This window comes from Capricornis sumatraensis, chromosome 3 (genome assembly GCF_032405125.1).
Source record: "Capricornis sumatraensis isolate serow.1 chromosome 3, serow.2, whole genome shotgun sequence".
In the NCBI taxonomy this organism is placed as follows: Eukaryota; Metazoa; Chordata; class Mammalia; order Artiodactyla; family Bovidae; genus Capricornis; species Capricornis sumatraensis.
In genome coordinates this window covers 76,196,557-76,221,759 of record NC_091071.1, presented here as the reverse complement: position 1 = coordinate 76,221,759, position 25,203 = coordinate 76,196,557, and the positions used below count along the sequence as shown (strand labels likewise).

General features: G+C 37.2%; 1 protein-coding gene across 2 annotated transcripts in view; it reads right to left on the bottom strand.

The window, feature by feature from the left end:
- Nucleotides 1-25,203, bottom strand: part of GRB14 (growth factor receptor bound protein 14) — a 123,268-nt gene that overhangs the window by 15,610 nt on the left and 82,455 nt on the right. For both annotated transcript variants that reach the window (XM_068967291.1, XM_068967292.1), the window contains 5 exons: nt 13,318-13,439; nt 11,406-11,480; nt 7,554-7,691; nt 2,414-2,524; nt 2,127-2,222 (listed from right to left, as the gene is read on the bottom strand). In XM_068967291.1, the coding sequence (XP_068823392.1) occupies nt 2,127-2,222; nt 2,414-2,524; nt 7,554-7,691; nt 11,406-11,480; nt 13,318-13,439 (542 nt within the window). The remainder of the gene's footprint in view (nt 1-2,126; nt 2,223-2,413; nt 2,525-7,553; nt 7,692-11,405; nt 11,481-13,317; nt 13,440-25,203) is intronic.

Here is a 25,203-nt window from a genome sequence, read left to right as displayed (position 1 = left end):
AGACACCTAGAGTACTTCTCTCTTTTTCATTTTGTTTGTTTGTTTTACATTTTATGACAATGAGAGCAACATAGAAGTGAGTAGTGACTACTTATCATGAGGGTTTCAAAGAATTAATAATTATAAGATTTGCTGAAATAAAAATCATGACAGCCATTTTGACAATAGACTGTTTGAGAAACAAAAATATTTCTAATAAAAAGGTAACCATAGTAACTTTCTGCCATAACACAAAAGGAAGAAAATTTCACAGTTAATCCAAAAGCTTTAAATTACTTTTAAACACTTGCTTCCTACCACTTCACACCCACTAGGATGACTATTTTAAAAAAAAATAATAATAATAATATGTGTTCTTAAGGTATGGAGAAGTTGGAATTCTTATAAATTCCTGGTGGGACTATAAAGTGGTTTAGCCTCTGAGGAAAACATTTGGCAATTAATCAAAATATTAAACATAGAATTACCATATGTCCAGCAAATCCATTTTTAGGTATATATATATATATATAAACTGTTACTCAAATAAATATGTGTATAGACATGTTCAAAACAGCACTATTCACAACAGTAAAAGGTAGAAATAATCCAAATACCTGCAAATGGATAAATGGATAAACAAATTGTTTATTTAACATATATGTGCATGTTAAACAATACACATACAATGGAATATTACTCAGCCATAAAAATAACAAAGTACAGATACAAGCTGCTACAACATGAATGAAACACAAATTATGCTAAGTGAAGAAGCCAGATCCAAAATGTCACATATTGTATGATTTTGTTTGTATGGCAGTTTAGTTGCTAAGTTATGTCTAATTCTTTGTGACTCCATGGACTGTAGCCTCCCAGGCTCCTCTGTACATGAGATTCTTCAGGTAAGAATATTGGAGTGGGTTGCCATTTCCTTCTCCAAGGATCTTCCCAACCCAGGGATCAAACCCAGGTCTCTTGCACTGTAGGTAGATTCTATACTGACTGAGCTACTGGGGATGCCCAAAAACATGTGCCACCCAATGCAGGGCCTGAACCCAAGACCCTGAGATTAAGAGTCACATGCTCTACTGACTGAGATAGCCGGGCACTTTTATTTGTATGAAATATCCAAATTGGTAAATCCATAGAGGCAAAACATGGTGGCCAGAGGCTGGGAGTAACTGCTTACCAGGCAGAGTTTCATTCTGAGTGAAGAAAATGTTTAGGAACTAGACAGAGGTGGCAGTTGCACAATATTTTGAACGTACTCAATGCCCCTAATTTGTTCATATTAATTTGGTTAATTTTATGTTACGTGTATTTTACCTCAATTAAAAAAAAAAAAGGAAAAGGACAGAACATAAGACTTTCCTCCAAGCCTGGTATGACCACCACTAATTCTGATCCTGATTATTCTGCCCTTCTTAAAATGAAATGGGTGATGTTTTACGATTATAAATTTAAAGTTGTGCTAAATTTACTAGCATACAAGTTTTGAAAATACATGTGCTTTCTATACATCCAGGAATATATCAGCTGTGTCTCTCTTCCCTACCTACTTGCAGAACATTCTTACTCCTTGTCAAAATGTTTGCCAATAAATTTTGCTTATGGAAGCTAGAATTCTTACTTAGCACAAAGGCGAATATTTGAATAATACAGCTATAGTAAAATTTGTAAAATAATTTGCATTAAACTAAAAAGCAATTCACACAATACTTAAATAAAATATAAAACAACTACATTAAACATATCCAGGTGGGCACATTTTAAAATACATTTTACTTCGAATTGATGACAGTGTTTTTAAAACGCAGACTAAGTAACAGACAGGAGACATTTCAGTCAGTTTTACTGGCTATATATGTAACAGTCTTACCAAAAAACAAAAATCAGAACATTTCTAAATATGGAAGACTCCACACACACAAGATAAATGCATTAGGTTATTCCACTCTACTCTGGAAATGTTTATCTTTTAGATAAAAAATAAAATACATAAATATGGTGGTGGTTATTTTTCTTTTTCCTCACAAAAACACACGAATTCAGAGTGAGCCTTCTGAGTTTTGAAATACAGCCATTTTCAAACTTTGATGGCACTCCCAGCATTTAATAGAAATTCACGCCTGCAGCGAGATTACCTTAAGCAATCTAATCGCGGTCACCCAGCACGTCCTACTCTGCTCTTCTTCTGCACAGAGCATTTTCAGGTCTCGGGGCCCTCCCGCTTTGTTAGGCTAGAAGGCCACAGCACATTGTTTATCGTTAATGCATATCTTGAAGGTAACACCTGTTGAAATAAAAGCCACTAAAATTCTCCTATATATAAGAGAAAGCTGTCTCTTTTTAAAAGCAATTAAAAGAAACTCAAGCTTACCTAAAAGGCTGAGGCTTGCTTTATTCATCTAGCAAAATATTAAGCCTGTACCTTAAAGCAGAATCCATAGTTAGTCGGCGCTCCGTGTTTTTTTTTGCCTGCCAGTGACACATAAATATCACTATTGCCAAATTCGCTGAAAAACTGCAAATGCCGTGGTTCCTTAAAAAAAAATACATGTGTGTGTTGAAATGGGTACATATATTTTACACTACCTTTTGTATTTCTATTAGATTATATAATTTATACCTTGGTAAACATTATCTCAAATAATGTCATAGAAACAAAAGGAGAGGAAAACTAAGTCACCATATCCTCAGATAACCAGGAGCTGGATATGAGATTATTTAATTTAAGAAGAGGCGACCTGTTTACAGTTTAACTTCCAATATACCAAAAAATATATCCCCATATTTAAAATGACTCACTTTAACCACCACTTCAAGGAATCTGAGGGAAAGAAGAAAGAGAGCAAAGAACGGCTTTTGAAAATGTTTTCTTTCTCTGGGTTTCAGATAATGGCAGTTCCTCAAAGGGAAGAAGGGTGGTTTAAGCTTCTGCAGCAGTAAAAGCAAAAAGAAGCAGATGATGATCCCTGCTTCACTGAGAAATGATCATTCCTCATGTTTATGCACTGCCTCACACACCACAGCAAGCAGTGAAACAGGCAGCAAGACTACCTTCTTTTGCAAGGGAACCTGTACAGATGAATGCAGGGAAATTACCTGGCCATGGAATGTGTATGATTTTCAAGGCAAAACGGAATCATGAAGGGCTATTTTTTCTCTGGGAAAGCCATGAGATTTAGAGTTGGTCATGGGAAATCTGGGTCATACTCTTGTGTGATAGGTTAATAACTTGGAGAAATGCTTAATTCTGGGGTTGAATGTATAATCAAAACTGAGCAAAATGCAGTTGTTCTTTAAAATCTTGCTACTAGCAGTCTCAGACCAGCAGTATCAGCAGCACCTGGGAGTTTATTAAAAATGGAAAATCTCAGGGCCCACCCCACATCTGCTGATTCAAAACCAAAATCTACAGTTTAACAAGAACCCAAGTGATTGTATGCACTGAAATTTGAGAAGCAGTAGTACTCTTAAAACAAAAAGACAAAGCAGAACATTCAGCAATTTGAGCAAACCATTCAAATCCAAATCCAAAAAAATTCAGTCATTGGACGTAGGCTGGCTATCCCATCAAGAGTTCCTGTCGTATGCAACTGTTTCTCTGTGTCACTGTCCTTTAGGCACTTTAACCCAATGAATGAATACAGTTCCCAACTCCATGGAAGAATGAAGCAGAAAAGAAAATTGTTAGAGACCCAGTCTAGGGTCCTGGGAGAAGGGAGAAGGAGGAGGAGGAAGAAAGGTACTGTCAATGGCATGGCCTTTAACACTTTATTCCTCGATAGAAACTTTGCTCATATAAATGTCTGATTTCTATGAAGATGCAATAAAACCATTCCTGGCCACTGATACTGTAGAAGTCAGTGTAGCTGAGTTCTTTGGATGTGAGAAAAAGGCAACTCAAGAAATACTGGAAGGCCATAAGAGGCATGATCAGCTTCTTCTCCTGAGTTTTGTTCCACTAGTTTGGATGGCATCACCAACTCACTGGACATGAGTATGAGTAAACTCCAGGAGCTGGTGATGGACAGGGAGGCCTGGTGTGCTGCAGTCCATAGGGTCGCAAAGAGTTGGACATGACTGAGCGACTGAACTGAACTGAAGTGCAGACGTATCAAGGCTTACACCACTGTAAGACTGCAGGCTGAGCAGGCATGGTTAGCAAAGCTATGCATGTACACGTGTACCTAAGGGGGGAGGTGGACAGCAGGGTACTTAGATATTTCTCTGTAAATGTAAGTCACAGCTATACCTCCAAGGCTTGCAAAAGCATTTATCCAAACTCCCATGCAGCCCACATCTTCACAAAGTAAAATAAATAAGACCCTTCTCATAGAAAAAGGGAAGGAAATGGTCACTTTGCCAGGCAGGTATGCCATATTAGACTTTAGACAACCGACATGATTTGTATCAAGGTCGTAATCCTTGGGGTTATCTAATATATGGAATTCCTTTTTTGAGGGAGAAGGTAAAATTATTTTCATGTATAAACTACAGAACACATGTTCATTAAGCACAGGCTAGAGAGAAGACTGGGCTTCCCTGGTGGTTCAGAGGTAAAGAATCTGCTGCAATGCCGGAGATGCAGGTTCAGTTCCTGGGTTGGGAAGATCCCCTGGAGGAGGAAATGGCAACCCACTTCAGCATTCTTTCCTGGGAAATCCCATAGTCAGAGGAGCCTGGTGGGCTACAGTCCAGGGGGTCTCAAAGAGTTGGACATGCGTGCTGTGTGCTAAGTTACTTCATTTGTGTCCAACTCTTTGCAACCCCATGGACTACAGCCCCCCCGCCAACCCCCAGGCTCCTCTGTCCATTCTCCAGGCAAGAATACTGGAGTGGGTTGCCATTTCCTTCTTCAAGAGTTGGACACGACTTAGCTAATAAACAACAGAAAGAAGGCTGTTATGTATGATGCCCAGCAAAGTCAGACACCATGCTGAGGAGAGCTAAAGTATGAGCTGAGAATAGAAGTTAGATACTTGTAATGCCACCCAGCCAAGGGGGAACCATGGCAAGGATAAGAGCATGGCTCCAACAGGTAGAATAAGAGCTGTCTTATTATGTAATAGGTAGGAAAAGGAAGGAGCCGGGTGAAAGAAAAAGATAATGGGCAGTGGATCTTCATGAGAAACAAATTAAAGAATTCAGGAACTGAGGAAATACTATCATATCTTCCAGTGAAGAATCACTGGAAAGACAGTGAAAGAAAGAAACATCTAGATTCTGGGTTTAGAATCTACTTTTCTCCCATGTTAAAAGTAAAAAGATGGTCCAATACACATTTGTTTAAAACTAACTTCATATATTACTTCATACATTAGGAACACTGGGAGAAGAGAAAGTTCATTACAAAGGTTAAGGAAAAATCTAAAATCTTAATTACAAAAATGGGTAATTATTCATCTTAACATTATCTACAATATAAAAATTTGAGAACTAGGCTTAAATCCTCAAGAAAAGTTAAATGCATCTGTAAGATAGAATGGGGCTTCCCTGGTGGCTTAGAATACTAGTAGTCAAACTATACATACTTACAAGTAAACATAAAAGATTTCTGTGAAAGAATGGGTTACTGAATAGAGCTCTATTCCATGAAATATTCTACCACTTAAACCTTAAAGAAACACACATACACACACAAACACCTGAAAGTCTTCGTGCACCAGCGTGTGAATAGCAACAAAGGAAGACTATGAATCCGAGAAGCGAGGAAGCCACGCAAGAAAAGTTGGGGAAAATATGGTATCATTACTTCTTTGCAATTCCGTAACTTCTGTTAGGACCACTGCCCAAATAGCCAGTCTCCATCATTAGCTGTGTTCTGGGCATTTCCATTTGATGCTTCATCATCAATGCAATATATCTTGAACTAAGATCATTATCTTTCTTCTAAGATGGTGACCTTGAAACAAATCTCCTATTCCTGTTTATTTCATCATTTTCTATTTATTTTCCTTTTATGTCCTTCTCCAAGAACATTAAGTGCTTCCTCTTCTTTCATATCAACTGTCAACAAAGCCTGGCCATTTGCCATTTAATCTTACATCCACCCCTTTCTTCTCTCTCCACTGCTCATCCTAGGTTAGATCCTTGATTAATGAAATAATCATGTAATTAGCACTAATCAGCATCTATGCCTCAACTCAATCATTCTTTCTCCCTTCCCTGCTCACTACCCCCCGCATCTCCCCTGCTCCCTTCCCCTCTTCATTTTTCTGTCTCTAGTTGCCTTTTTAAGCTTCCTATGGCCATACTAATCTTCTTACAACCTGATCATTTCACTCTCCACCCACAATTAAAAGATCTGTCCACATCCTAACCTGAAGAAACTGCGAATGTGACCTCCTTTTTTTTGCAAAGGGGTCTTTGCAGATGTAATTAAGTTAAGGATCTAAAGATGAGATCTTCCTAGATTATCTGGGTGGGCTCTAAATCCACGGCAAGTGTTCTTATCAGAGACACACAGAGAAAGGCGAAGCCTGTGTGAAGAGAGAGGCAGAGACTGGAGGCAGCCACAAACAAAGGGACATCTACAGCCACGACTGGCCAAGACAGAAAACAGTACTGCAAGGTAAAGGATCAAATACTGAAAATGAGAAGTAAATAATGAACATCTTCAGCATATAAGAAAAACAAGAATTTGCAGACTGAATGTATATGTTGAGAATCAAGCCAGGTTTAGCAGAATATATTTGAACATACCAAGAAATATGCCAGGAGTGACTAAATACCAAAGATGATAATAAAATTTGAATAAGAGCCAGAGAAAAATGACAGATTACCCATAAAAAAGCAACAATGTTGTCAGTGACAAAACAGATGCATGAACATAGAGTCCCATGACAACTCTCAAAAGTAGTTTTACTTACAAGGAATCTATGCATCGCATAAAATATCAAGACACAAAATGCAGGCATATGGCATAGTCGGCAACAACTAGACTACAGAGAAACAGACTACCTAGTGCTAGTACTAAGGGAATTATATGCATATGTGATTCTGTGTGTGTAGGAACATCAGCACAGCTATGTCTATGCAACTGTATACATAGATAGGTATACATACACAAACACACAAACACATACATCCACCTAATCATAACACGGTAACTTCCTCTAGGAATTTACAGTCTATGTGAGGAGGCAAAACTGACACACACAGAGGAATTAGTAAGCAGTTACAGACTCAGCTAAGTGTTATTAACTGCGCAACATCAACAGGTCAGTAATATGAACCTGGGTAAAAAGAAAAGATGTGAACTCTGATGGGCTTCAAAATCCCAGCCTTGATAAGAAAAACGGGGGTAGATTCAGAGTGGGGGAAAAATGGGCAAGGAATGTAATACTGAAACAAGAGCTTCCAAATTCCATCAAAGGATGTATATTGAATCTAGTGGAAAATAAAGCTGAATAATTAGTTTTTAAACAGGTTATGGCAAATGTTTGGAATCTTAAAAAAAACACACACCATACCATGTAATAAAATAATAAATAAAACACAGTAAAGTCCATTTTAACTTACAACTTCCATATAATTCATAATATATCATTGATATTACAATTTACCTTTGATGTCCCTTTAGTAGAAAAATATAAACCGGATCTTCTTAAAAGGAAATAAATCTTTTTCCAGGACTTCTTTCCCTGTTCTTTTGCATGTAAGAAGCCATGGATTTCAGGATATGTGCTTGAACTTAGAAACATCTGGAAGAAAAATTAGACACTCTCATACAGTTTCTGAATCAATGATACTGTAGCTTTATACTTCAAATAGAAATGTGCACCTTCAAACAGCACAGGTATCACTTATACACCACTATGGACATCAGGATATATATACACAGAAAATAAATCAGTCTTCTGAAACCCTCAGGCAAGTTCCAAATGGAAATATGCTCACAAAATATATATTCTAAGTGATCAGTACTTAGTCAAACACCAAAATTATAAGCTATTTCAATGTCCATTTGAAAAGTTCAACTTCATCTTGATACTTTTCATCTCTTTCTTTAATAAAAGGTGAAAGATTTATAAGATCTGGAGAGAAACCAGAGCAACTTTTCATCCCTTTTGGTGATTTCCCTTGAGATTATAGATTGACCTATCAACTTCAACTTCATTACAGTCTAAGTAAGACCACGATCCAGACTTCCATTATTCAGTGAATAAGTAATTGAGCCAAATTCATCTCCTCAATGAAGGCAAAGCAAATAATCTCTTCTTCGTTCTCTATGGTTCTCAGTTGTGGGTGGGTATGGCAGGTTGTGTTTTCCAAAGAGAACTGCAACAGTAGCTCTTCTGCAAATGTTACCCTGCCACTGAACCAATAAATGAAGTTTCCCCACCCCCTTGAATCTGGGCAAGACTTGTGACTGCTCTGACCAAAATGATGTGGTGGGAGGGGCACACTGCTGATTCTAACCCTCTGTCCCTTAACTAGCCTGATAGCTTTCACTCATTAACTCTTGGAAGGTAGCTGCCGTGTAAGAAACTGGACTACCCTGAGATGGCTGTACAGTGAGAAGCACAATGCAACTGGAAAAGCCCTGGAGGATGAGACACCATGTAGGGTGGGGGAGAGGTGAGAGAGGGAGAGGTGCCAAGCAGCACCAGGCACACACAGTGGAAAGCCATTTTAGAAGTGGATCCATAACCCCTTTGGGAGTCAATCTGCCTCAGAAAACCATCCAGCTAAGCCCTTTCCAAATCCTGACCTACAAAACTGTTGACAAAATGTGAGTAGGTACTTAAGCCATTAAGGTTTGGACTAGTTTACTACCCAGTGAAAAGTAACTGAGACAGAGGGCATGTGTCAGTCAGGAAATGGAGAATGAAAAGGACTAGCTCAAAGTAGCTGTGCTCAGCATCCTTACTTAAGACAGTGGAAATGCATTAGTGTCTCATTAAAACAAGAAAATAGAAACCTCTATGAATAAACTAATGCAAAATAGGAAAACTGAAACTAAGAGAAAGCATTATCTAAAACAATGTGACATATTTTTAAAAGGCTATTCAGGGAAATACCGAGAGTAGATAATGTTTTTTAAGTAAATTAAAAAAAAAACTTTTAATTTAATGAGCCACAGATATTAATTAATTGACATGCAAAACAGGGAAGTAGGTTTTTTAGTTCGAGTGCTTTCCAAGTTATTAAACCAAACCAATTAAATTTTAAAAAGGGAGTCACAGAGGTCACGCTAGAAAAAGAAGGAACGTTTTAAAAAGTGGAAACATTGCCTCAGTGGAGAGAAGAGGTCAGGGGCACATACAGGACTATCTGATTCCAAAGTTATGATTTTTCTTGTTTTTATAATCTAACATTAAAGCAGTATAACTAAATTATAGGAGAATATGGGAAAGGAGGCAGAAGAACTCCAATCCACCACTCTCTCATAATCCAAATGCAAAGTATTAAGAGGCATGAGAGCAGGGGTCCTGGGGCACTATCTCCACTGCAATTCACCCTAACATTTCATGGGGTGTCTGTGAAAACCCACTAGCATATAAGTAGCTTTTGGAGAAATCTCGAGAGCAATCATATCTCTAAAATATTTTGAAGCAAAAAATGAAATACAACCTATTAAAAATAAAAAGCCCACAGAAAAGAAATCTGTGATCCTCAGTGTATTTACCAATATATTCAAATATTAATATATTCAAAGTAATATCTATGCTGGAACTATTAAAAGTTTTCTTCATTAAAGATGAGAGAATATTGAGTGGATTCGAGGATGCCTGCTGTTTAGATCAAACAGCGACCATTATAAAGATACTGCTTACCATTAACCTGTTAACAAGTATAGTATCAAACATAAAATACCTGAAACCTTTTATTGTACTGCAAATGTCTTGGGAAAATGGTCACCTAAAGCCATAGCTAGTTTGGAAGAAATGCCCAACAGATGCAAAACTAAGGAAATGTTAAATACTTAGTATTCTTAACTTAGCTATTTCATATTTCAATCAGTTACTTCCATCATAGATAGTATTTCATTGAATTGCTAAATATTTTATCACAAATAGGATTAAGGACATTTATTATAAAAGTTAATAATAAATATCTGTTTGTAAAGGGTCTACAATTTACTGGAAATTTCGACTTTTTCAAACACTAACATAGTCTTTAAATATGTCACAGAACAAAAACTCTGCAAATTTCCTTTTGTGATACACTTAAAATCCTTTGACAACTGTCCAAAACTAGAAAGAATAATATAGTGATGGGGTCTTTATTGACTTAGGGAACTGTTTATCTAGATTTTGCTTTTTCCTATTCTTTTCCAACTTTATCTCCATCAAAAATTAGTCATTTAAGACATAACATCCAAAATCTGGACATATATAAATATGGATCTGACTAAATAGTCATTTCTCCAAAGAAGACATACAGATGGCACATGAAAATGTACTCAGCATTGCTTATTATTAGAGAAATGTAAATCAAATCTACAATGAGGTATCACCTCACACTGGTCAGAATGGCCATCATTAAAAAGTATACAAATAATAAATGCTGGAGAGTGTGTGGAGAAAAGGGGACCCTCCTACACTGTTAGTAGGAATGCAAATTGGTACAGCCATTATGGAGAACATTATGAAGATTCCTTAAAAAACTAAAAATAGATCTAAAAACAGAACTAAAAATACGATCGTGTAAGCCCATTCTTAGGCTTATATCCAGAGAAAACCATAATTGGAAAAGATACATGCCTCCCAATGTTCATGGATGCACTATTTACAACAGCCAAGACATGGAAGCAACCTAAATGTCCACTGACAGATGAATGAATAAAGATGTGATATATTTACATAATGGAATATGAAATATTACTCAGCTATAAAAAGAATGAAATAATGCCATTTTAAGCAACATGAATGGACCTAGAGATTTTCATACTAAAAAGTGAAGTATGCCAGACAGAGAAAGATGAATAACATATAATATTGCTTATATGTATAATCCTAAAAAAGAAATAATATAAATGAACTTATATACAAAACAGAAACAGATCCACAGACATAGAAAACAAACTTATGGTTACCAAAGCGGAAGGCAGAGGATAAATTAAGAATTTGGAAACAACATATACATACTACTATATATAAAATAGGTAACTAATAAAGACCTACAGGGACCTTACTCAATGTTTTGTAATAGCCTATAAAAAAATCTTTAAAAATAGATATATATGTATGTATAACTGAATCACTTTGCTGTATACCTGAAACTAACAGAACACTGTAAATCGATTATACTTCAATAAAAACAGAAAATTTTTAGTCTCATAAAAAAAAGGGGGGCATTGAAATGCAAGATGAGTATATCTACTTATAAAATTAGATAAATAAATAAATATGGACCTTACAGTTTCCCTTTATTATTTATTACTTACATATTTTATTGAAAATATATTTTACCTGCAAAATCTGTGTGGGGGATATTTCACCATTGGTTTCAGTTGCAAAAGACACCATATGCTCTGGAAAAAAATACTAACGAAAAGATACATGTTACATTCTCCCAAAAGCCATGCCAGAAAAGAGGGAACTATGACCAACAGAGTAATCTAAAGCAAAAGCTCTTAAATCAGCGTTTTGAAAACTCACCCAAAGCACTTTTTAAAATGCCAGTCCCTGACTGTAACTAATACACAGGTGCCTTAATGAGAGGGTAGGAGCACAGCCCAAACATTAGGCAGACACTCTCAGGGGGTGCCGACACACGAAAACCCATGTGCCTCCGGTTACAAAACACTGCCCTCAGGCTGCTTGTGTGTGAGTGCCCATGCCTTGTCCCAGAGTCCTGCAGCCACTCTAGCAGGCACTGAAGGGCTATTTTATAAACTCAAGTAGTAAACAGAAGTAAAGTATCTACCCAAGGTCACAGCCACAGTATAAAGCAAACAGGACTTGACTAGAGGGTCAGGTTGCTAAAAGCACAGTTTTTTCCACCTACTGTTTTCCCAAACCTATTTAATCATAAAATTCACCCAGAAAAGCTGTTTAAAATAGGAATTCCCCGGCCTCAATCCTGGAGTGTCTGATTCAGTAGGTCAGGGTAGATCTGGATCCTGCATTTTTAATAAGCACTATCCCCTCCCCCAGGAAACTTTTATGATCAGGCAAGTTTGGAAAATTATATGCCACTATAGTTCCTCTAGGACAGGGTTTTTGAACAGTAGCTGTATTAACATTGTCTAATAACACTGTGCTGGGGGGACTGTTCTGTACATTGCAGTATGCTTAGAGCATCCCTGGCCTCCAGCACTAGCAGCCCCGCTTCTCAGTATGACAACCAAAAACGTCTTCAGACATTATTATCAATCACTCTCAGTTGAGAACCACTACTCTAAGTCTACAAAATGAATCTATAGCCTTGTTTAAATAAAAAAAAAAAAAAAGATAAAACAAAAATGAGCACTAAATCATATGTCTTTAATGATGACTTTTAAATTTCTTGCTTTTAATAAAGATTCACAACAAGAAAACAGTTTCCTTTTAAATTCTATTTAATTTTTATTGGGATTCTAATTTTATTCGTCAAAGATCATCCCATTATGTTTCTATTAATAGGTTCAAATAAAGAGAATGTAAGAGGCCTTTCTGGGTTTGAAAATATTCTATTATGATGTGTATCATATATTTTTCATTAAGTACATCATTTCAATCCAATTATCCAAAACTTAATGTAAAAATATGCTACAGCTGCAAAGACAGAAACAATTTAAAACAATGAGCCCAGAGGCTATTCTGACTTCTCTAGATCACTAGTCTTCATTAGTATGTGACATACATTTATTTTCTTTTAAAAAGAACTATAATGAAAGTAGTATTTACTAGATAATGGGCTGGTATTTATCTCATTTCTTCTTAGCTCAGTAATTATTGCACTGAAAACAAAATAATTTGGAACAGCAAGATGCTTGTCAATCTAAACTTCTGGTTAAGTTTTAACACTCCCAACAAACATCAATCTGTTTTTCCTTTAAAATTTATCTTAATATCCTAAGTTCTACAAAAAGACTTAAACCATAGTATCTTGGAACCCGCTTGGGAGATATCTAATAATTCATTCCCCAAATCAAATGTAGTTTTATTAGTTTTATTTTTCTTAAAAGGCAAGAAAAAAAAGCAACAGTTCCCCAAAACTACGTATATGAACTTCTGTGAGCATGTCGACTATAAGTTTAAACAACTAAATTTCTTACCTACAATTTACCAAGTACAGAATTGTACTTTATCTATAGTGTACTTTTTCCTCACATAAAATAAAATAAAATGTAACTAAACTCATTTATTTTCCATAACTATTAATTGGGATTTCACTTACCATTGGGTTTTTAAAGAATTCATATTTGGCATAATTTTTTCTAAAGTATAGCTTATTTTCTTCTTCCATTCCCCAGTTAGATAGCACTTCAATCACCAGCTCGTGGTCTTCTATTGTTCTTTCTGTAAAGAATGTTCCAGTGAGCATGTCAACAAATAGATGGATGGATGGATGGATGAATAGACAGAAAGATGGACAGGTAGGTAAACAAATATATATATGGACATATATATCCATACAAATATATAAAATATATTATGCATGTATCTTTATTAAACATAGCCAATTTAAACTCAATTCTGAAATAGCCAGAATGATAAAATTTTCATCAATTTTGAATTTGCAATGTTGACTTTACACCAAAGCAGTTTGTAACCCAAAGAGAAAAATGACATAAAATATCACAATGCACTTTTCACTAATTCTCAATCTCCTTTTACTGCTATGTAAATTATAAGTTTGTAATAAGCCTGCATTAAGAATATGAGAGCTATTATTTTTCTCTAACTCATCATGGTGCCAAAAATTAAAATATTTGCCTCAAGGTTGAACGATTCATCCCATTAAGAGATGAAAAATTTTGACAGGTTCAGTATGCATTTAAGAATCATAATCTGGATAGCTGAGAAAAATTAAAATAAATGCTTTAAAAAAGAAACTTTTAATGCAAGGACATACACTTTTTAAGAAACTTAATTTTTTGTGGTACTTTTTATTTTCAAAACTAATGTTCAGGCAGTTTGTATTAACAAAGAAGATAATCAGGCAGGGTGGGAAGGCACTTGGGAGGAAAGGAACTTAAATGAAAAAAGCAATGGCATCTTTAAAGAGGTGAACATAACATGCAAATTTTCTGTTTTAAAAAGAAACTGATGTTCACAGTGGTACTAGTCATAATAGCCCCAAACTGGAAACTATCTAAATGCCTATCAATGTGAGAATGAATAAGTAAATTGTGTAAAGGACACAGTGGAATATACACTACACAACACACAGTTGTATGGATGAATTCCACAAACATAATAGTAAATGAAAGAAGTCAGACACAAAGAGTAATATTCTACTTTTATAAGTTTAACACAAACACAATAGATCTACGGTGTTAGAAATCAAGGTGATGGGTACAGTGGGTGAGTGTGCAGGGGTGTGAGGGAACCACTGGGTGAAGGAGATATTCTGGTTCTTAATTTGGGTGTTAGATACTCAGGTACATATAACACAACATCTGAGAATCGATCAAGTTGTCTATATTTGTTCTCTTCTGGTAGGTGTGTCACACTTCAACCAAAGGGTGAAGAAAAGTGACTATGAAATTATTAATGCAAAATGGAGAAGAGTCAAATAAGAAGTACAGAAATCCTCGATTTTTTTTTTAGGTGCTTCATGGACCTTTTTGAAAAGAATCTCTCAGAAATTCAACACTCAGTAATAATCTATGACCTACAACACCCAAACCCTTGAAAGTAATGTCATACTTAAACAGAAGCGTATGCATCTGAAAGGAAGTTCTTGTAAGAGCACTCAATGCATATGGATGAGTTGGAGCTAAGTGTGTATCAGTACTCTGGGTTCTGTGCCTAACTTTGATCGTTCTTTCTCTGTTTCATTGGCTAGCTCTGGTAGCTCCTACTCTCCTAAGATGCAGTCCTTGGCTCGGACTCTTTTCTTTCCCTGCTCTCAACTGGTTCACTCTCCCTCCTCTTCAGCTATCAAGTCTGTCTGTCAAGTTCCTTGAATTGAAATCTCCTCCCGCAGTTGCTTTCACTGGCACTTCAATCCCAACTGTAGACTTTCCACCACTTCAAACATAGTCTGTCTAAAACCAAAGTTCCGAAGGATAGTTCCTCAAAATACTACACAATTCCAGCAATTCCACTTCTGAGTACATGACCAAAGGAAGTGAAAATAAGGAGTGAAACTGGTACTTGTATATCAGTGTTCATTGTAACATCATTCACAGTAGCCAGAAAGTAAAAACATCCACACGCCCATCAACAAACGAAGGGGATAAACAAAGTGTAGCAAAGACATACAGTGGAATATTTAGCCTTAAAAAGAATGAAATCCCTACAACATGGATGAACCTTTTTTTTTTATTTAAATTTTATTTTACTTATTCATTTAATATATATTTTGAGCACTAAAAAAATGCAAGATAATGTTTTAAACATAGAAGTGTAAAGATAGATAACAAAGAGTCTTTACCATGAAGGAAATTCTAAGGAGATTTGTAAAAATTAATCAACAGAAATCTCAATTCAAATAGAATGAGGAAACCAGAAGGGGGAGCACTCCTGAGCTCACAAAGGGAAAAACAAGACTGTCTGCCTGGCAAGAGCTCAGCCACTGAGAGACTGCAATCTCAGCCAATGAGAAACCACTATACTTAGAACTTTGTTTTCTGTTTGTTAGTTTCTTTTTTTAATTTAAATTTATTTATTTTAATTGGAGGCTAATTACTTTACAATATTGTATTGGTTTTGCCATACATCAACATGAATCCACCACGGGTGTACACGTGTTCCCCATCCTGATGAACCTTAAAGATATTATGCTATATAAAATAAGACAGACACAAAAGAATAGATACTATATGATTCCATTTACATGCGGTACCTAGAACAGACAAATTCATAGAGACAGAAAGTATAATGGTGGTTGCCAAGGACCAGGGTCAGGGAGGAATGAGGAGTTATTTTTGAATGGGTTCAGGGTTTCATTATGGGAAGACAAAATGTTCTAGAGATGGACAGGGATGCTGACTGCACAACAATATAAATGTATATAATTCCAGTGAACAGTAAAATGGATAAAATGATCAATTTTATGTTACACATGTTTTCCCAAAAGTTGCTGAAAAAATTAAAAAACTAAAAGTATCTTCCTTTTTCTCTCTCAAAGTGCTTTTTGTTAAATTCTGCTAGGTCTCTTACAACTCCACGTCCTCTCCAATATCTTCCACTGCTGTTACCCCAGACATTAGACCGTTCCTCCAAGTTTCTCACACAACCAACAACTCCTCACCCCCATTATTACTATTCCAATTTAGACCTTAGCTTTTTCCTAACTAATCTCCAAACTGCTGTTTTCTCATTCTTCCAATACAACCTGGACCTTTCTATCATAGGAAACCTCATAATACATTTGCATCAACGTGACCACTGCTCAAAAACTCACCTACTTCCTACTTGTTACGAGACAAATCCATATAATCTGGCAGTTTTCGCTTGTTCATTCATCTATCCATTCAACAAATATTTATTGAAGGCCTACCATGTGTCAGACATTCATCTTGGAGCTTGGAATTTTGTAGTCAACAAGACAGTAAGTAAGAAATCATTGCCTTATGGGGCTCCTATTCTAATGTGAAGACATGAAAAAAAAATCTAATGTAAATCTTAAATGGTGGCAATAAACACTACAGAGAAAAATGGATTGGGGAAGAGGGAGAGAGGAGGGAACAGGGGAAAGAAATTCATTTTCTAAAGCTTGTCAAGGGACTTCCCTGGTGGTACAGTGGTTAAGAACCCACCTGCCAATGCAGTGCACATGGGTTTGATTCCTGATCCAGCACGATTCCACATGCCACTGAGCAACTAAGCCAGTACCCCTCAACTACCGAGCCTATGTGCCTAGAGGCCGGCTTCTCAACAAGAAAAGCCACTGCAGTGAGAAGCCTGTGCCCTGCAACTAGCGAGTAGCCTCCACTCGCTGCAATTAGAGAAAGTCCGCACAGCAACAAAGACCCAGCACAGCCAAAAATAAATAACTAAAAAAAAATTTTTAATAATAAAGATTACCAAGGAAGGCCTTGTTGAGAAGGTAATGTTTAAACAAAAATCCAAAGGAAAAAGAAGGCATGAGCCAAGCAGCTATTGAAAGGAAGAACTAGAAGAGACCCCTTGAGGCAAAAACCAAGGCTGGCATGTTTGAAGTAGGGCAAGGAGGCTAAGGTAGCTAAAGCTGAGTGAGCAAAGGGGAGGGGAGTACCAGGAGGAGAGCTCAGGGAAGTAAAGGTGATGAGCTGGGGCAACTGGAGAAAGCCATGCAGGTCAGAATAAGGATCTGGCTTTTCCTGAGTTAGATGAGAAGTCATTTTGAACAGAAATACTACAAGCTGACCCCTGTTTTCACCGGATGACACTAGATGCTGAGTGGAGAACTGATTTCACAAGGCTTAAGGGTAGAAGCCGGAAGCCCATCTAGGAGAATACTGCAATTAACAAGGGGAGAGATGACCCGGCTTGGATGAGAGTGGAGCAGTAAGAAGACATGTAAGAAGCAAGCAGGATCTGGATGTGTTCTGAAGGCAGAGCCAATAGGATCTGCCGACAAACTGGATGCGGAGTGAAAGAGAGGGGCCAGTTAAGGAAGACACCAAGATTCTTCGCTTAAGCATTTAGAAGGACGGCCTCCATCAAAGAGCTAGGAAGACTGTAAGAGAAGCAGTTTGAGGGGAGATCCAGCAGTCACTCAGATACCGAGTGAGAAGTTGCACCTCTGCTAATCTTTACTAGCCTTACTTGTGTCTACTTCTCACACAACCCCAGCTGCTATTTTCAATCTTATGAAGCAGAGGTTCACATTATTAAACATACTATGTGTTAAGCGCTGCATCTGTATTCACTGCAACTACAGTGGGAGAAAATTGCAAGGTATTAAGCAAGAGGTCTGCCTATTTGTTTTATCAACCTGTGTTTAATTGTACTCATCACCTATCGTTACCATTAGGAAAAGAGCACATGATCTGCCCCAAAGATAAACTATGCAGAGAGGAAAGACAAAGGTGCACTTTCTTTACTTTTGACCTTCAAATGAGACTTTATCCATCTCTGACAAATATGATCACTGTGAGAATAATGGGCTTCCTTGATAGCTCAGTTGGTTAAGAATCCACCTGCAATGTAGGAGATCCCAGTTTGACTCCTGGGTCAGGAAGATCCCCTGGAGAAGGGATAGGCTACCCACTTCAGTATTCTGAGGCTTTCCTTAGAGTTCAGCTGGTAAAGAATCTGCCCACAATGTGGGAGACCTGGGTTCGATCCCTGGGTTGGGAAGATCCCCTGAAGAAGGGAAAGGCTACCCACTCCAGTATTCTGGCCTGGAGAATTCCATGGACTGTATAGTCCATGGGGTCACAAAGAGTTGGATCTGACCGAGTGACTTTTATTTTCACTTTCAGGGAGAATAATGGCCAGCCGATCCTCCACTGCCCCATGCAGGGATGCACCCTCTGTCATCTGGGAAATTATCTTGGATTAAGGGGTTAGTGGAGGAAAGGGTAGAGTGGAGACTGAGAGGGAGATGGAGAGTAAGTGGATGGCTTAGGTCCCAGCGACCCCATACTCTGCCCTTCCTAGAACTAGGACCCTTTCATGGTGAGGAGTGGATGGTGATAAAACCCCATGTAAGTTTACTGGTGGTGTGTGGTTCAAACCAGAGAGAGCCTTGGGAGGCTTAGAGCCTCAAGTAGAAGTCCTGCATCTAACATGGCAGAAAAGCAATTAGCTAAGTGCAACCTTGAGGAAGATGAGTCCATAAGATTCAACAATGAGAAAAGAACACTGCAGAATCAAGTCCCCCAAAAGGAGTGGGAAAGGGCTAAGAGAAGACCATGAACTTAGTGGGCTTTATAGTACAGGCAATAAGCTTGAGAGTAACAAGAGTTTCTAGACCATGAAGAGAAAAGTTGGATAGCAGTTAGATAAATACCCTTCCTGGGACTTAAATGCCCCACCAGAGTATTTGAAGGGTGAAAGTAGGTCTTTCAACAAAGAGGATCTTAAACCTGTATGTAACTTATGTATATAACCTGAACTGATTATTTACCACAAAAAGACAGAATAATCCATAAAGCAAACCAATAACAAAAGATTACACTGTCATTAAGAGGTCAAGAGACTCATTCAGAAATTAATTCAAGCTATAGAAATAAAGCAAGTTACATCTCTTCATGTATAAACCTGAGAAAACATAGCTGTATTTAATTATTATATAATTTATTCTGCAGGAAGTTGAATAAAGACTTCAGGTCTTGATCTCTGGAACCTGTAAACATTATCCTATATGGCAAAGGATTTGCAGATATCATTAACTGAAAGATCCTGAGAAAAGTATCCAAGACTATACAAGTGGGCCTGAAATCCAAACACAAGTATCCTTTTAAGAGAGAGACAGAAGGAGATCTGACAGAGAAAGAAGAGGAAAGGACAACGTGACCCCAAAGGCATAGACTCAAGTGATGTGATGTGACCACAAGCCAAACAATCATGGTAGCTACCAGAAGCTGAAAGAGACAAGGAACAGCCTCCCCATAAAGCCTCTGGGAAGTGTGTGGCCCTGCCAACACCTTGATTTCAGCCTAGCGAAATTAGTTTAAGACTTCTTATCTCTAGAACCTTTAAAGATTACATTTTTATTAGTTTAAGCCATCATCAAAGACAGAGGATGAGATGGCTGAATGGCATCACTGACTCAATAGACATGAGTTTGAGCAAGCTCCGGGAGATGGTAAAGAACAGGGAAGCCTGGCATGCTATACTCCATGGGATCGCAAAGTGTTGGACACAACTGAGTGACTGAACAAGAATAAAGCCACCATGAATTTGTTACAGCAGCCTTAGGAAACTAAGAGGACAATCTATAAGGCCAAACTCTATTTCCATTTTACAGATAAGGAGTCTCCTGTTTAGAATAACAAGGGTCTCAGGATTTGAACAGCAGCCACGTATCTGACCTCGAGTCTCTCCTCCTTCCTCTGCACAGCACTGTCTTGGCCTTCACTACAGTTCCCACTGGAGGGCATCCCCTGTTTACAGCCTACTTGTTCTTTCTATATCAGCTCAAATCTCTCTTATATTCTGGCAGTTCTCAGGACTCCATTGCCTCAAATTCTTTTATTTTGATATGTGTTCAATGACTATTTACTAATTAACTGAAAACAAACAACCACAGTTTGGGTATAAGGGAAATAATGTAATAGATAATATTTCAATTATCAATCTTAACCTCACATAAAAGTAAATTATTTGAGTTTGGGTTCTCTTCAAAAAAGAAAATAACAGAAAAGAGTGGAAAAACCAAGCTGCATTTGAACAGCTATGACAAACATGTCACACACACACAAACTAGTGTAATATGGGTAGTCACCAAAAAAGCAACAGTCTAGCTGGGGTTTTGTTGGTTACACACATATGAAGCCAAACATACCAATCCAGAATGGAAAATTAAGGGATATATTATTTGCAGAAAAGTTCATAGAGTGATAATACCAAATGCCAATTACTAGCATCAGGAAAATAGCCTGGTAATCTTAAGCAGAAAAAATGTCTTCAAATCAAGTGGGCAAAAACTAGAGTATGTGGGAAAGCAAAAACATACTTCTGGTACTATTCTATTGAAAATTCAGAAAACATATAAAAAGCAAACAAAGGCCAGAGTATCAAATGCAGCCATAGGTTTTTACCTCTTATACTCTTCTGGTAATGGAGACAAAACTTACTTATTATAGAATCTTTTTTAAATGATATTAAATAATTTGCTTACATTTATACATCACAGTCCCCATTTAGATGTGCCATTATATATACCACCTCCCAAACAATGCTCATTAAAGGACGAATGCTATAATAACCCAAAGAACCCTAAAAGGTCTACGTGATTATCAGCTAATCACATCTTACAGAAAATTTGTGTTTTTTAAAAATGCAGAAATCAAACTAATTACAGATCTTAATAGGGAGAAGTTCAAGAGGATACAAGATGCCTAGATGGATTACTTTGAGAGGAAAAGAAAAACACTTAAAGGGGAGGTGAAAAGTGGCCGAAGACCAGCTTTGTTTTGCCAAGGCCTATTCATAAAGTCAGATATCATCACCAACACCCAAGAAAGGGAAAACAAAACAAAAGGCTTGTCTAGATGGCTTCCAATAAACTTTCTGTTGACTCTTCTTCTGTAGTCCCATTACAAAGCCAAGCAGACTTTAACCAACTGAGCAATCCTAGTAAATAACTTACATTGTTTAAATAGCAAAAGAGATGTATTAATTCTATCTTTAGAGGCTCTTTGCTGTAAATGTTTGAAAACACAATATTATGAGCTATCATCCAGGAGGAACTCAGATACTTGTTGAGTTATCATTTGAGAAATGACTCCAGGTAAAATCCACATAAATTCAATGTGATTTTTTTAAAAAACCTTACTTTTAAAACTTTATAAATTCATCTAAAATATTATATTAAGATATATTATTACAACTTCACAGGGACTTCCCTGGGGGTCCAGTGTCAGGACTCCATGCTTCCACTGCAGAGGCCATGGGTTCCATCCCTGGTCAGGAAGCAGGAGGCTGCAACCGGCGCTGCACGGCAGAAAAAAAGAAAAATGCCACAAAACCTTCACAGACACAACTTGATTTAAAACACTTTCTGAAGAATTTTTCAGGCATTGTAAAATGAATTTGTTATAATGATAAAATTCTACTCTTATGTAGGTAGAAAAATAGGAGAGAAGCCATCTTAAGTCACTTCAAACAGCAACCAAAAGGAGGGGAAAAAAGCCCCCGGAAAGAATGAAAAAAAAAGCTGTCTTAAAAACAAAAGCTTCATATCACTAAGTTTTATTTTTGCTTCTGATAAATCAGTGATGTCTTATGGTAACAGACTGAAATATTACTGAATAGTGATAACTATACATAATTCTGTTTTCTATTTAATTTTCAGAAAATTTTTCTTTAAAAAAAAAAGGGAAGAAAGAAGTTCCTTCTGAAACTGTTTATTTAACTTCAAAGTCTTTTTAAAAAACCTCAATCCTCCCAGAATGGAAAGTGTTCACCTGTGACCTTCTGCCTGGACTTCTTCGCTGAATCTACTGAAAGTATGGCATGAGGATCAAATAGAAACCGAAGTCCCTACTCTTCTCATCACTAGATAAGAGAAGAAACAAAAGTGGCTTTTAGCTCTAATTCACCAGAAAACAATTCTTTGTATACCTTTGTTACAGGAAACTCCAGGAGACAAAAGGTCCTTGTACTTCTCTGTGCCAGCAAGAAACTACATACATTTTGTCAATCTTATTTTCAGATAAAAATGAACAGCATCTGAGCAAGCAAAACAGTAACTGGAGAAGCAAACAATAAAGCAAGGCTCAATTTCTAAAAGGTTCCTTAATCTAAGAAAACTACCTAATACCAATAAGATCCCCTAGAAAATTGTCACTGCCAGATTCAGCTTCCCAAGAGCAATAATAGGAAAATCTTGATGCTCAAGTCGATGAGTATTAAGGATCTTGTGGATCATTCCTCAACAAAGCACAACAGCCCTCATATTAAGTCAGATTCAATGATCACAACTTGTATTATTCATAGAAAGCCTTATTTTCCCCCCAAAAGTCTGCATATATATTATCTCAAGCTGACTGCAAATACTTTAAGAGTTTAGAAACAACTTCCACAAATTCTAAGTTATCCAATGCATCCTTTAAGGATGCAGAGTAAATTTCCACCTGGGCATGGCATGGCATGTGATTCCTCCAGCTCCTTTTCCAAATCTCTTCCTTCTATGCACTTTGTAATCTATCCTCTGAACTGCTTGTTTAGTACAGCTTAATTCAAAAGCCATTTATTTGTTTTAGACTCTAGGTTACAAAGATGCACATATACACAGTTCCAAAATTGATGGAATTATAGATTAGATTTAATAATACAGTCGCTATTAAGACAGTTGCAGAAAATGGTACAGCAGCATAGAAGAGTGGTACTTGATCCAACTTGAAACTTCAGGAAGTTGTCTCAATCAAGTCTTTAAAAAAAATCTCTTAACAAGTTTTAAAAATTGTGGGGTTTTTTTCCAGATTACTAAAATAATGTATTTCCATTACAGAAAATTTGAAAACAGACAACTCACAATCACAATCTATCTTTAAACTGTCAATTATGAATAAGAAATTAACATTACATTATATTCCCTTCTTGTCTTTTTCTTTGGGACAATGAGAGTTTACATGTATAGATTTTTCACATTTAGAAAACAATGTATATATAGATTTATAAACATATATGCAACATTTCCTAAATGACACGAAAAATACACACATTATTCAAACCACTGTTACAGTCTCACATTTGTTCATACTAGTCTTCAAAGGAAAAACTGCAAAAACATGATTAAAAGCTATATAACATCATATCCTATAAATGTACTATAATTTATAACATCTCTCTATTATTATAGCATTAGGCTTTTTTTTTCATTAATTGATACTGTAAATAATCCTGCTTGAAACAGCCTTAAATCTGTTTCTTATCCAAATTTGCTTGCCTCCTGCACCCATCTATCTGGTACTTGTGGGAGAGTTGCCTGCCAGAACACAATTCACCTCTATCACTCCTAATCAGTTTTCATTCCAATCCCAAAGAAAGGCAATGCCAAAGAATGCTCAAACTACCACACAATTGCATTCATATCACACACTAGCAAAGTAATGATCAAAATTTTCCAAGCCAGGCTTCAACAGTATGTGAATTATGAACTTCCACATATTCAAGCTGGATTTAGAAAAGGTAGAGGAACCAGAGCTCAAATTGCCAACACCTGCTGGATCACTGAAAAAGCAAGAGTTCCAGAAAAACATCTGCTTTGCTTTATTGACTATGCCAAAGCCTTGCTTGTGTGTATCATAAAAAAACTGTGGAAAATTCTTAAAGAGATGCGAATACCAGACCACCTGACCTGCCTCCTGAGAAATCTGTATGCAGGTCAAGAAGCAACAGTTAGAACTGGACATGGAACAACAGACTGGTTCCAAATCAGGAAAGGAGTATGTCAAGGCTTTATACTGTCATCCTGCTTATTTAACTTACATGCAAAGTACATCATACTAAATGCCGGGCTGGATGAAGCACAAACTGGAATCAAGATTGCCTGGAGAAATAACAATAACCTCAGGTACGCAGAAGACACCACCCTTATGGCAGAAAGCGAAGAAGAACTAACGAAAATGAAACAGAGTGAAAAAGTTGGCTTAAAACTCAACATTCAGAAAACTAAGATCATGGCATCTGGTCCCATCACTTCATGGCAAACAGGTGGGGAAACAATGGAAACAGTGACAGACTTTATTTTCTAGGGCTCCAAAATCACTGCAGATGGTGACTGCAGATATGACTTGCTCCTTGGAAGAAAAACTATGACCAACCTAGACAGCATATTAAAAAGCAGAGACATGACTTTACCAACAAAGGTTCATCTAGTCAAAGCTATGGTTTTTCCAGTAATCAGGCATGAATGTGAGAGTTGGATTTTAAAGAAAGCTGAGCATCAAAGAATTGATGCTTTTGAACTGTGGTGTTGGAAAAGACTCTTGAGAGTCCCTTGGACTGCAAGGAGATCCAACCAGTCCATCCTAAAGGAAATCAGTCCTGAATATTCATTGGAAGGACTGATGCTGAAGCTGAAACTCCAATACTTTGGCCACCTGATGTGAAGATTCATTGGAAAAGACCTTGGTGTTGAGAAAGATTGAAGGCGGGAGGAGAAGGGGACATCAGAGGATGAGATGGTTGGATGGCATCACTGATGTGATGGACATGAGTTTGAGTAGGCTCCAGGAGTTGGTGATGGACAGGGAGGCCTGGCATGCTGCAGTCCATGGGGTCGCAAAGAGTCAAACACAACTGAGCGACTGAACTGACTGACTCCTAGCGCTTCCTGCATCACTCTGTTTTGGGGGCTGTGGGAAGTCTGTAATTTATTAAAAGATGTATGAGAAAAACTGGTGCCAGCAAGTATGCTGGTTGCCTCAAAAGAGCTTCTGAGCAGCCAAAGTCTGCACCTAGGCATATGGGAGAGGCAGGTGTGTGTCTCTACCTGCTGTCAAATGGAAAGGGC